Source organism: Dasypus novemcinctus, chromosome 28, assembly GCF_030445035.2.
Source record: "Dasypus novemcinctus isolate mDasNov1 chromosome 28, mDasNov1.1.hap2, whole genome shotgun sequence".
NCBI lineage: Eukaryota > Metazoa > Chordata > Mammalia > Cingulata > Dasypodidae > Dasypus > Dasypus novemcinctus.
In genome coordinates this window covers 34762629-34775701 of record NC_080700.1, presented here as the reverse complement: position 1 = coordinate 34775701, position 13073 = coordinate 34762629, and the positions used below count along the sequence as shown (strand labels likewise).

The 13073-nt window shown below is 53.9% G+C and overlaps 1 protein-coding gene across 1 annotated transcript; it reads right to left on the bottom strand.

Moving 5' to 3' along the window:
- Window positions 1–3934: 3934 nt before the first annotated feature.
- On the bottom strand, window positions 3935–11480 carry LOC101438406 (retinoic acid early transcript 1E-like). Its single transcript, XM_023588504.3, has 5 exons — window positions 11315–11480; window positions 8184–8444; window positions 7572–7844; window positions 6714–6858; window positions 3935–6371 (listed from the first exon to the last, which is right to left on the bottom strand). The coding sequence occupies exons 1-5, from the start codon at window positions 11406–11408 to the stop codon at window positions 5810–5812; spliced, it is 1335 nt and encodes a 444-aa protein (XP_023444272.2). The 5' UTR covers window positions 11409–11480; the 3' UTR covers window positions 3935–5809.
- Between the last annotated feature and the right edge of the window lie 1593 nt (window positions 11481–13073).

Below are 13073 nucleotides of genomic sequence, written 5' to 3'. Positions count from 1 at the left end.
ACTCCTTGCGCGCATCAGCACTGCGCATGGCCAGCTCCACACGGGTCAAGGAGGCCCGGGGTTTGAACCGTGGACCTCCCATATGGTAGACAGACGCCCTAACCACTGGGCCAAAGTCCATTTCCCACAGTGCTGACTCTTGCTTCCTGGACCCCGGGTGGTAGGGCGAGTGCCCCCAGGAGTGGGGGGCTTGGCTGGTCGTCTCCTTGGCTCAGAAGGTAGTGTGAGCGCCTTAGAGGGAAACGGGGCCCCAGCATGCACAACCTGCAGGGGTGTCGCAATAAATGAAAGTGTCACTGGAGGCTGGGTGCCAGGAAGGGCCTCCTGAGTGGTGCTTGCTGGGAGGACAGAGCAGCTGCTCATCTGACTGTTAGGGTCTGTTGATGATCGGAAGGAACGAGCGCCGAGGATGGCTGCTGCCCGCTGCGCTGCAGGCATTGGGCCACGATAGGACAAGCTCAGAGCCTTTCGTCTCCTGTAGCCACAGGGCTGAACTTCCTGAAAATCTTACCCAATAATTAATTGTGTGGAGGGGCAGTTTGAGATTTTTTATGACTTCCAAAAAGAGATTATGTTGGTAAACAGGTCTGTTCCTCTGGATGTGAGATGCTTTGGTTGTATTAGATTCAGCTGAGATGCCTTTGATTCCATTAGGTTAAGATTAGGGCTTTACGGAGGAATACTGGTATGGGATGTTATTGACATGCGATATATGGTTGGCAGGGAGTTATACAGGGCATATGTCCAGGGTGCATGGTAATGTTTGCATATACTCATAGTGGAAACAATTAAAAACAACAGCTGGGGGGGTACTGGGTTCCTGGCCGGGGGGGCTCTGTCGTGGTCCCTAGGGGAGCAGCAGCAGTCCCCCAGGTGCAATGGTAAGGACCAGGAAGGAATGAGGATCCAACAGTGAGCCCCTGATACTAATGACTATGCTTGTGAGCCTATACGCCTGAAATAAGAACAAGGCCTAGAGCAGCACTGTGCCTAGGAGTTTCCTCCTGACAGCTTTCATGTTACTCAAATGTGGCCAGTCTCAAAGCCAAACTCAGCATGTAAATGCAATGCATTCCCCCCAGAGTGGGACATGACACCGGGGATGAGCCTCCCTGGCACCGAGGGATCACTACCAAATACCAGCTGATGATGCAACTAGAAAATGACCTTGAATTAAAGGTTCAACGTGGACCAGCAGAATATCCCTGTCTACATATAATAACAGGAGTTTAAAATGCTGTTTGACCTAATGTAAGGGGGAAATGGAAAGGAGAAATGAGTTTATATGGCTATGAGTCTCTAAAAAAGAGTCTGGAGGTTGTCAGAAGGATTGCCCTTATGCACACCTGAGCAGAGTCTCAGAGACAGATAAAGTAGATACAACCCCAGGTATTGGTTCTTTTGAGGGCTAAAGAGACCCACGGGTTCTATGGTCATGGCAGATGGGGTTCACTGCCATGTCAGTTGGCCCTTCTTTGGAGCTGGTGTTTCTGCGTGATAGAACTGGACTCAGATGGGATCTCTTTTCACAAGACTTTCATGCTACTTTACTGGAATTGTAGTCGGTGCTGGGATTTAAGATATATCTAGGGGATTTGAATCTCTGGACTGACAATATGATAGCCAGGCCCTGAGCCTCAACAGACTTCAACTCCTACACTCTGGTTTATTGGACTTACCCCAGTCAGCTAACATGGAGTTGAAGAATGTCAACCACCACAACATGGAGCCTAGAGTGCCTACAACTGAAAGCAGGAGGAGTGCATCCAGTATCCATGTGGAATCTAAGCCCCCACTTGACATAAATGTGCAATGGACACAACCAATCCAAGGTCCATAGAGAAAATGTGGCATTGGTGTGGGCAAAGTGGCCATGGTGGCTGCTGGGTGCAAGGAATGGGAGGAAGAGATGAGATGTGGAGGTGTTTTTGGGACTTGGAGTTGTCCTGGGTGGTGCTTCAGGGACAATTACCGGACATTGTAGATCCTCCCAGGGCCCACTGAATGGAACGTGGGAGAGTATGGGCTATGATGTGGACCATCAACCATGAGGTGCAGCGATGCCGAGAGATGTACTTACCAAATGTAATGGATGTGTCATGATGATGGGAGAGAGTGTTGCTGTGGGAGGAGTGGTGGGGTGGGGGTGGTGGGGTTGAATGGGACCTCATATTTTTTGAATGTAACATTTTTTTAAAATGAATAAAAAAATAAAAATAAAAATAAAAATAAAAGATTAGGGCTTTGATTCGACCACCACGTTCTTAGGGCAACTCAGCTTGAGTCCCCACCCCCTTGTAGGCTCTGTAGAAGGACACTCACTCAAGGAGACACGCAGAGAAGACACACAGAGGAAGAGAGAGTTCCACAGACACAGAAGAGGCCCCGGGAAGAGAGGCGGGCCATTCGCCTGAGAGTTCATAGCTGACCTTGTCAAGAGAACAGAGCAGCTGAGCCCAGAAAGAAATGAGCCCTGCAGCCCACAGCTAAGATGGGAAGAAGCTGGGATCACAGAGCCTGAAGAGAGAAGAGGAAGCTGAGCCCTCGCAGACATCGCCTGCCATCTTACGTCAACACATGGCAACCGACTGTGGTGAGGACGTGCCTCTTATGGCACCTTGAGTTGGACTCATTAAGTCCTTGTAACTGTAAGCTTCTACCCCCAATAAATACCCTTTACATAAACCAACAAGGTTCCGGTACTTTGCATTAGCACGCCTTTGGCTAACTAATACCTGTGGATTTCACAACATAAGTAAAAATCAGGGATGTGCCAAGTCTTTTCTGTAAGCGTTGAGCAGTTATTGGAAGGGAGTGGATCCAGATTTGGAATAGGGACATCTAGGGGGACTTGGACAAACCCAAGAGTCTTTGACCATAGTCTATCTCAGAACAGACTTGCCAGTTTAGTTTGACAAGCAAGAGGTTTTTGTAGTATTGTAATTCATCTGGTTCTTGTGAAAAGAATATCTGGTCAAATTACAAGGTAGGAGTAAGTAAAGGGAATATATATATAAATAAATGTATATCAAAAGTAAAAGGAACATATATATATATACATTCCCTTAAGAGAAAGAAGGCCAAATAAAATAGCGAGGTAGTGGTAATTAAAGGGGGATATATGTCTATATCTTTTCCTATATTTATATGTAATTGAAAAATACAAGGTATAAGAGGAAGGAACCACAGCATTTCTGTACAGGAAAGTGTAACATATTAGTTTCAGCACCACCCTGGGTTTGTCAATGCCTTGCAATCCGATTGAAGGCCAATCTTGAATGTAGTGACAGCAGCACCCACAGATGCTCCCCCTCTCCTTCCATTGCCCCTGGACCCCCTTGAACTCTCTTAAGCAGCCGCAAGTTGGGAACAGATGTGGCTCGAGCAGTTGGGTGCCCACCTCCCACATAGGAGGTCTCAGCTTTGGTTCCCAGTACCTCCTAAAGAAGACACAAGCAATGAGCAGACAACGAGCAGACAACAAGAGAAAAAACAAAACAAGCAGGGAGCAGATGTGGCTCAAGCAGTTGCGTGCCCCTCTCCCACATGGGAAGTCCCGGGTTCAGTTTCCAGTGCATCCTACAGAAAAAACAAACAACGAGCAGACAACAAACACAAAATAACAAGTAAAAACAGTGGAGCAAACAGACAAGGGAGCCATTGGAGGTGGTAGGGGGGACAAGCAGGAAGTCATCCAGCCGTTCTGGAGAAGATTCCACAACACTGACACCGGCTCGGTAGAGCAATCCTCCTATGGGCACTGAAAATTATAGAACGTTCCCGGGAGAAATGAAAGCAGAACTGAATAAAGGAGATATATCCCATAGTCCTGAATCGGGAGATGTATTATTGTTCACATTTCAATTCTCTCCTAGCAGGATTTTTTGTAACCATTGACAGACGAATATAAAATGTACATGGAAATACAGGAAGCTACACTAACCAAAAAAATTTTTTTAATATTTTAATAAATGTTACATTGGTTTATAAGAGCTGCTCTGGGCAGTTCCAAAGTTTGTTTCAATGAGGAATTATCTGTGAACAGACTGTAGATGGCAATTAGACGTCGCCGTGGCAAGAAAAAACCAGTCGACTCGCAGCACCAACACAAAAACACCCAGAGAACAGCAAGGGAAAACGTGGGGATCAAGATCAGGTTGGTTTGTTGGTTTATTACAAAAGAAAAAACTCTTCAGAAATGTTAAAGGAAAGGGATCTCTGGCATGCACGGAAAAAAGACACCAGAATACAAAATGACAATTGTGTGAGTCCAGGCCTTCCCCAGCTCCTCAAAGGGCAGAGATGGGAAGACGAGCTGATGCCAAGCTACTCCGTGAAACAGAAAGACTTGGAACCACTGTGCCTCTGATTAAAATCTAAACCCGCTTTGCTTATTTTTTAAAAATTAATATATCAAAACACCTGCTTTAGTGACATGCTACTCCCACCAGAAAATAACCCCAGGACCCGCTCGTCAGGAGCACATGCTAAACCCCCGTGTGTACAAGCTCCTGCGTATCTTACACCAGCGCCGCCAGGCTTAGGTGGCGCCACCGCTGGGAACCTGCTTCTGCCTGTTACTGGACCCATTTCCACTGCCTTTCAGAAGGGGGAGCACAGTCACACCCCGTACGGGGTAGCAGGGCATAATGGCCCCGTGGAGCCAACGTCTGCACTCAGTAGAGTTGCAGCACCTGCTCTCTGGCTCATTGGACTCACCCCGGTCAGCTAAGAGGGAGGTGAGGAAGGTCAACCACCACAGCAGGGAGCCAAGAGTGTCTACACTGAAAGCAGGAGGATGCATCCATCAGCCACGTGGGATCTAAGCCCCTCTCCATTTAGAGTGGAGTGGACATCGCCATCCCAGGGTCCACAGGATGGAGGAGTAAAATATGGATTACAGTGGACTTACTGGTATTCTACAGTAGAACTATTGTGACTCTAGCAATGGAAGAAATTGTATCATTGACGTGGAGACAGTGGCCACTGGAGGTGCTGAGGGCAGGGAGAGGGAAGGAGAAATGTGAAGTGGGGGCATTTTCGGGACTTGGAGTTGGCCTAAATGATATTGCAGGGACAGATGCTGGACATTATGTATCCTGCCATAACCCACTGAATGGACGTGGGGAGAGTGTAAACTACAATGTAAACTATAATCCATGCGGGGCAGCAGTGCTCCAAGATGTATTCACCAAATGCAATGAATGTGCCACGAGGAGGAAAGAGGTTGTTGATGTGGGAGGAGGGAGAGGCGGGTTTATGGGAACCTCTCATATTTTTTAGTGAAACATTTTTTATAATCTATGTATCTTTAAAAAAAAAAAAAGACAATTAAAAAAATTAATGAATCCTAAAGAAAAAAGTAGATCCTTGTTTCTAATCAGATTACTTGCATTGAATTTGCTCCCGGTGCTTGGAATGCTTTTCTCCTGCAGATAAACTCACATATCCACGTGCGCATGTAAATAATTTTTTTGGTTGTTTTTACATTTAACTGTAAAAACACAACTCTGCTTTGTGTGATAGACGGAGGACCAAGCGAGAGGAACTTCTGAAGGCAGGGCTAGCCATCGGTCACTCCCTGAGCTTTCTCTTCAGACTCGGGCATGTAGCGCCAAGCCAGGAAGCAGCAAAGAGACCAAGGCCGGGAAGCAGACGTGCCTCAACGGATAGAGCGTCCGTCTACCCTACGGAGGGTCCAGGGTTCAAACCCGCCGCAAGGAGGTAGAAGCCCCTCCCGCAGCCCAGGCTAGACCCCGCCCCTGCCCAACAAGCAGAGGCCACGAGCCAGCAGATGCAGCAGCCTAGCCTACGGGGGGCACCTGTGCCTCAAGCCGCTGGGTGCGCGCCTCCCACGTGGGAGGTCCCGGGTACAGTTTCCCGTGGCTCCAGGAGAGGGGCGGGCAAACAACGAACAGACAAACAAGAGCACCATCTGGGTGCTTTTACACCCAGATATAGGTGTTTTACATGTCAATAAAGGACGAGCATCATTCACAGTAACAGGGAGGTGGAAGGCGGGGGCTCCCTGGGCCCCCCTGGCAGGAAAATCCCTGGTGAATTTTCCATCCCGCAGCACTGGGTCCCGCATCACAGAACACTTCTGCCCCCACGTGGGAGCCCATTCACAGGAAAAGTGAAGCGGGGCTTGGCCACCCGGAACCCTGCCCTCAGCTGGGGTGACGCTGGCCGTTTCCCGTGGACGGGCCCAGGATGGCAGGGTCCTGAGGAGGCCCATCCTCCACGAGGGGCCGGGAGCGGCGAGCCCCCTGGCCGCGGTGCTGCTACTGCTCTGGGTGCTGGGGCGGCGGGCTGTCCAGCAGGGCTGGCGGAGAGCTTGGGCCACGCTGCGCCGACCGCGGCTCTGCCACCTGCAGCAAAGACCTGGTGAGCATCTGGCTGGGGAGCCCGGGGACAGGCCCGTGGGGCAGTCAGCCCTGCCCAGGCTCCCCGGCTCTCAGGACCTGCTCCCCCCTCAGGAGGAGAGGCTGGTTTTCTCCTCTTCTCACACACCGCCCCGCGGCCCACGCCAGCCCCTTCAGCCCCAACGACGGAGCCGTGTCCAGCCTCCGTGGAGTGGGGGGTCTCGAGGCTACATCGGGAGGTGCAGCATCTCAGCGGCACCATGGGCTGGTGCACGGGGCCCCGTGGGGGTGGGAGACGGGGCCCTGGCCCACACAAGAGCGTGCCCCTCACCTCACACGCGCTCCTACCTGTCAGGACTTCCAAATGACCAACGTGATGGAGACGAGGACAGTGACGAGAGAACAGTGACAAGGACAGCGATCAGTACAAGGAGCCACGGAGGAAGCGGGCTGGCTGGAGGGTGACTGGATACCAGGGCCAGGGTGGGCACCACTGAAACAGACCCGACTCCGTGAACGCCCCACCAAGCCTGCAAACCGCCCCCGTGGCGCCTGCTTTTCCACCAGCTGCCCCGCGCATTTCCTGCGCCCTGCAGCAGCGACTCTGGCAGGTCCTGGGGTCACAGAAATGCACCGGGATGAGCCCTGTCCCCCTGAGCTCCTGTTTCTATGGAGGGAGATGGACAAAGGCTCAGAGGCGCTCACGGTCACCGAGGCCAGAACTTTTTAGAGGACACCAGAGGCGGGAGGTTAATTCCAGCTGGGGAAGGTGGGAAGGTGTCAGAGGAAGTGACGGTCCTGCTCGTAGAAGGACAGACATCTGGACAGAGGAAATAAGATGGCCTGAGGCACGATGACGCGCAGACACTTGGGAACCTGCAGCAGCCAGCCCAGGGTGAGCTGACGGACAGTGAGTGGGGGGCAAGGCACGAGGGTGCTGGAGAAGAGAGGACGGGGAAATACTCGGGCTCGAGGTGGGAAGTTCCCCAAGAAAACCACCCCCAACCCAGCTACTTTTTTTTCTGAGGTTTTTTTAGGAGGTATCGTGAATTGAACCTGGGACCTCGCACATGGGAAGCAGGTGCTCAGCCACTGAGCTACACCCACTCGCCATCCATTTTTCGATGACGCATGCACACACATCCTCACAGCAAGGCAGGAGACGTCTAAAGGGAGCTCCCACATCCTTCCCACCTGCGCACTTACCTTCTGGCTCCAGCATTTTCCCCCAGTGCTCTGAGAATTCCCGTAGCCAGTGGCTGCAGTCCCCTTTGGAGACCTTCCTGAGATGCTCCACCAGTGCGCTGTTGCTCTCCCACTTCTCCTTGATGCCCCGGGCTCCAGGATGGATCGCGGACCAGTTGGTGTGAATCGAGTCAAAGAGGAACACCTGCCCATTGATGCTGAATTTCCAGGACGCCTCCTGGCATTGGTCTGCTTCGTGCCGGCAAGTCATCTGGGCCTCCAGGGTGGGGGGACCTGTCCCCATCCACAAAGAGTTCACACTGTGCTCAGGACCCCTCCCATCCCCCAGGAGCTGTGTGCCCACATGGAGGGGCCTGAGCTCAAGGCTCCAGGATCTGCCCCTTCTCGCCCAGCAGGTTCTCCACGTTGCCTCAAGGCTCAGCCCATGCTCAGTCCTTTCACACAGCGACGAAACGTGTAAATGCACCTGCAGCCCCTCCCCATGTGCCCCCCCTCCCCACGTGGGCGCCGCCCCTCCCCACGTGGGCCCCGCCCCCTCCCCACGTGGGCCCTGCCCCCTCCCCGTTCTCATCCGCGGCAGCATCGCCCACCCCATCCCCTTCCTACACTTACCCTTGATGTTTTCCTCCAGTTTGATGTCAAGCAGGTTCATCCGGAGCTCTTGGCCCACATCTTCCAGAGTTTGAGACAACTCTGTCCACACTTTGGTGGAGTTTACCTTCTCCCCTAAGGAACCCAAAGGTTTGGCCCGGTGGCTGCCACAACCGTAGTAGAAGAAGGTTTTCTGGTCCACCCGGCCTTCCACCTCACACCAGGGCTCTCCAGGCCTGGACTTGTATGTCATGATCAAGTTGCAGCTCAGAGAGTGAGTGTCTGGGGGAGAAAAGAGCAGGCCAGGACCTTTAGGCACACGAACCCCAGTGTCCGGGACACCAGGACTGTCTCTGTGCAAGGCCGGGCTGGCAGGGGCACTGCCTTCCTCCACTCCCCCCTCCACCAACTCTGGAACCTTCCATGCGCCCACCAGCCAGCAGCAGGCTTCCTCCCGACCCTCCCTCCCGCCTCCAATCTCTGCCTGACTTTTCCCCAACACCCCCGCCCTTTCTCCCATCTGACCTTGCTCCTTGCCCTGGGGGTGAGAGATAGCCCCCAGGAGGAGATGGGGCAGGACAATCAGGGGAGAGGCCTGGAAGAGGGGGCAGTGCGGGGCAGCCAGGGGACCCCCTCCACCTGCCCACATGGGTCTCCCGTGCCCTCTTGTTCTCACCACCACACACGACCCCTATACTGCCTGCCACTGGCACTCTCCACCACCCCACAGCCCGCCTGCCCTGAACTCCCCCCATCCCCGAGCACCCCTCTGGGTGGTAGCCTGGCTCCCCGTGGTCCTGACCTGCCACCTCTGACCACACAGCCTGCCCACCTGGTGCTGCTGGCCTCACCTGAGTTCTTTAAATCCTGCTGGCCTCACCTGAGCTATTTTTTTCTCTTTATTTTTTTAAAAATGTTACAATCAAAAAATATAAGAGGTTCCCGTATATCCCCCCAACCCCCTCATCCCACTCCTACCATATCATTACCTTCCCTCAGTGTGGGACATGACTCTCAGGGACGAGCCTCTCTGGCATCAAGGAATTACTACCAAGCACCAGCTGGTGATGTAACCTGAGCTATTTAAATCCTTCCGACAGCCATGGGCCCTGCTCCTCCTTCCCCCTCCCACCTCCTCTTTCTGACTTGCAAGACCTGAGGCCATTGCCATATCAAACTTCCTGAAGACAGCACCTCACTGTCCTCTCAGTTACATGCTTTACCAGACTCTGTGCCCATGGAGCCAAAGTCACTCCTTAGCAAAGTTTGGACCCAGGGGCCTCAGGGGTGCCTCTCACAGGGTTTAAAACCAGGGGGTATCCCCCAGTCCTAAGTATGGGGGTCCCTTCCCAACAAATACATTGCATGAACTCACCAGGCTGTTGCCCCCAAGGCTAGGTCAGCCAGCACCCTCCCTGCCCCTCCACCTCTCACCCTAGAGCAAGCCCTGTGGCTTGGAGCAGGCCCACACTTTCCCCAGCCTTAGGACATGTGGGCTCAGTAGATCCTCCCAGATGACGAATGGAGGTGTGTTAGTCTACGGTTCTCATTTCCTGGGAAAGGGCACGTGGGCTTCCTTCCCAAAGAAGTGTAGATCACCTGGCTGGTGGTGATCCCTGGTCCTGAGCTCCTCTGACCCATGGCAAGGCACCTGGCGACCTCTCCTGGCCACGCCCTTCTCTTCTGGGTTCCACTGACCTCCAGCTTCTGGCGGCTCCCTCTGGCTCTCCCACTAAATGTCTGAATTTCATTCCACTTGTCAGAGACTCCAGTAATAGGATTAAGATCCAACCTGACTGAGTTAGGTCAGACCTTACCTGAAGCAGCCTCATCAAAAGGTCCTACCTACAAGGGGTTCACACCCAAGGAATGGATTGAGTTACATTTCCTGGATACGTAACTCCAAACCACCACAATATAATATCCTTCTTTGTCTCCTAATCTTTTTTGACTTGAAGTCTATTTTGACAATAACAGCTACTCCAGCTCTTTTAATTAGTGTTTCCATAGAATATCTTTTCTAACCCTTGTATTTTCAGCCCTTGCTTCTTTGTACCTAAACTGAGTCTCTTGTAGAGAGCACATAGATGGACCATGTGTTTTCATCCAGTCCCCAAGTATCTGCCTTTTAATAAGGGAATTTAATCTACTGTTAAAGTAATAACTGAGAAGAATTTACTTTTAGCATTTAGCGATTTATTTTCTGTAGGTCTTGTGTTTTTTGTTCCTCGATTACTGCTATTTATTTTAATTGAGGGGCTTTTTTGTAGTGGACTGTTTTGCCTCCCTTCTTCTTTCCTTTCCTCTATTTTTTACCTATTTCTTAGTGATTACCTTTGTGAATACAATGAGCATCTTAGACTAGTAAGCCCCTAGTTTGATTAGCACCAGCCTTATTTCAGGGGTATACAAACTCTCTACTCTTATTATATTTGCTATTGTCTCAGGTTATATCTTACAGATTTTTGGCCCATCAGCCCAGATTTATAATGTTACTTTACACGTTCGCTTGTTTTGTCATATGGTGGGGGTCAGGAGTTACAAACCAAAGGTACAATAAAGCAGGATTTTATATTTTTGTAGTTACCATTACCAGTGTTCGTTATTTCTTCTTATGGCTTCACGTTACTGTCCAACATCCTTTTATTTCAGCCTAAATGCCTACCACCCCCACGCGGGGACCTGCAACTCCCCGTTCAGTCATTCGGGGGCAGGGGCGCGGGGCCACGGGGGCCCAGGAGGGGAAGCCAGAGCGCGCCCCTCCCCGCGGGGGGCCGGGGGAGCCGAGGGTCCTGCCGGGCCACCCCCCACGCGGCTCCTCCCCAGCGGACGTGCCCGGTGCGGGCCGAGGGCGGCGCCGGCGCCTCCCCCTCGCGGGGATGGAACTTACCCGGCGCCCTGACCCGGGGTGTCACCGAGGAGCGGACGGACGCGCGGAGGGCGGGGCGCGGCCCGGGAGGGGACCCTGCAGCCCACGCGCCGGCCTCGCCCGCCTCCCCCCGGGGTTTCCCCTCCCCCCTCCCGAGATCTTCCCGGCTCCCCCCCGGAGGTCTTCCCGGCCGCGTCTCGGGTCATCTGCCCACTTGGCCCCCCACGCGCGCGCAGCTTCCCTGGCCCCGCGGGACACACCCCCCCCCAGGCCCCGCACTCACCGCGCGCCGGCGCCGGAGCCCCCCCGACCCCGAGCATCGGGAGGAAAAGCGCGAGGACGAGGCGGGCGACCCCCGACCTCCGTGCCCGGCCCATCCCGGGCGACCCCGTCCTGGGTGCCGGGACCACCCTGCGCGCAAATGACGAAATGACCGCTGCAGGTGAGGGAAGTTCCACAAAGAAACTTCAGGCCCCGCGGCCGGTCCTGGGGCGGGGCCAGCCTCGCTGCGCCCGCGGATTGGCCGGACTCGTGGCCACGCCCCATCCCCGCCCACCGCGGGAGGGGGGAGAAATAGCGAGTGTCGAGTAGCGTCCGCGCCTTACGGTGCTGGCAGCGGCAGCCAAGGAGGAGATGATGGAGATTGACTCTGCTCTGGGCCCGCGCGTCACAGAACCGCTCACCCCCTTCCTGGAGAGCCGGGTGGGAGTTTCTACGGCTCAGAACTCCTGGCTTTGCTGTACCAACACATTGTCCACTTTAGATCTGAACCCCAAAAAAACTCTTTGGCAGGGCCTGGGACTAACTCTGGGTGGAGCAGGGGGAACAGGGGAAGGAGGGAAGAAAGGGTACAAGGGGGCCCATCTCCAGGCAGGGATGGGGGTCTGAGCTCTGGAGAGCCTGGGGGGGGTAAGCGCAGAGGCACTGGCGCCCCCCACACTCACCCCCCAGCTCCTGAGCTCCTGCTCCCGCGGATCTGCCCCAACGTCCCATTTGGGGGCAGGCTCTGGTGTCAGTGGCCGCGGCCGGCGTTCCAGGGGCCATTACAGACATGCGGGGCTCCCTGGCATCCCCATGGCCCCAAAGTACAGGCCCCAGGTCCCGCCACCGGGTCTGGGGACAAATGTGAACGGATGGGCCGCCCGGCCACTGCTCTGCTGACCCTGACCGCTGTCAGGGCCTCGGGGACCCAGGCCACACCTGAGCACAGCCGCACCTGCAACTGGCTGCAGGGACCCTTGGTCCTCGGCTCCTCTGTCCCACGGCATTGCACACGGCAGCCTCTCCTGGCCTCTCCTTTCTCTTCTGGGTCCCACTGACCTTGAGCTTCCTGTTTCTCGTGGCTCACTCTATCTGTTTGAATTTCATTCCACTTATAGAAGGTTGCAGTAGTAGAATGAAGACCCGTTCTGCCTGAGGTGGCTCACACCTCACCTGAAGTAGCTTCACCAAAAGCTCCTACTTGCAATGGGGTCACCCCCACAGGAATGGACTATGTTTAAGGGCAAGTTTCTCTGGGGTCCACACAGCTCCAGACCACCACAGGAACCTCAGCCACATCTTAGGAAGGACCCCACCCTAAAGAAATGCCTACTCAGTGTGACGCAAGATGAATTCTACCTCCCTGAGGCTCTCTCACCCCTGGCACTAAGAAGCCACATCAAGGGCAGCCGTTCTCAGCACCGCTGTGCTGCTCCTCACCTGGAGATGGACTAGATAGGTCACACCAGAAAGGATGCGGATCATTTGGGGTTGAGGATAACTCTTTGCCTAAAGCGTGGCAGGTGAAACACGCAGTGGACTTTGCCCGTCCAGCTGACCCTCTTCCCTTGGTCTGGCCCCCTCTTGTCCCCTGACTTCCGAGGTCCCCACGTAGCAGATTCAGACCACAGAGATTCTTCCTGCACTTGGAGCCGGGAGGAATTTCTGCTCAAAGAAATCCTCGCAGCACTGTGCTGTGGGTCAGCCCAGCCAGCGTGTCCTTCTTCTCTGCACCAAAGGTCCCCATGATGCCACATCAGAGTGGGCGAGAGGCTTCCTTC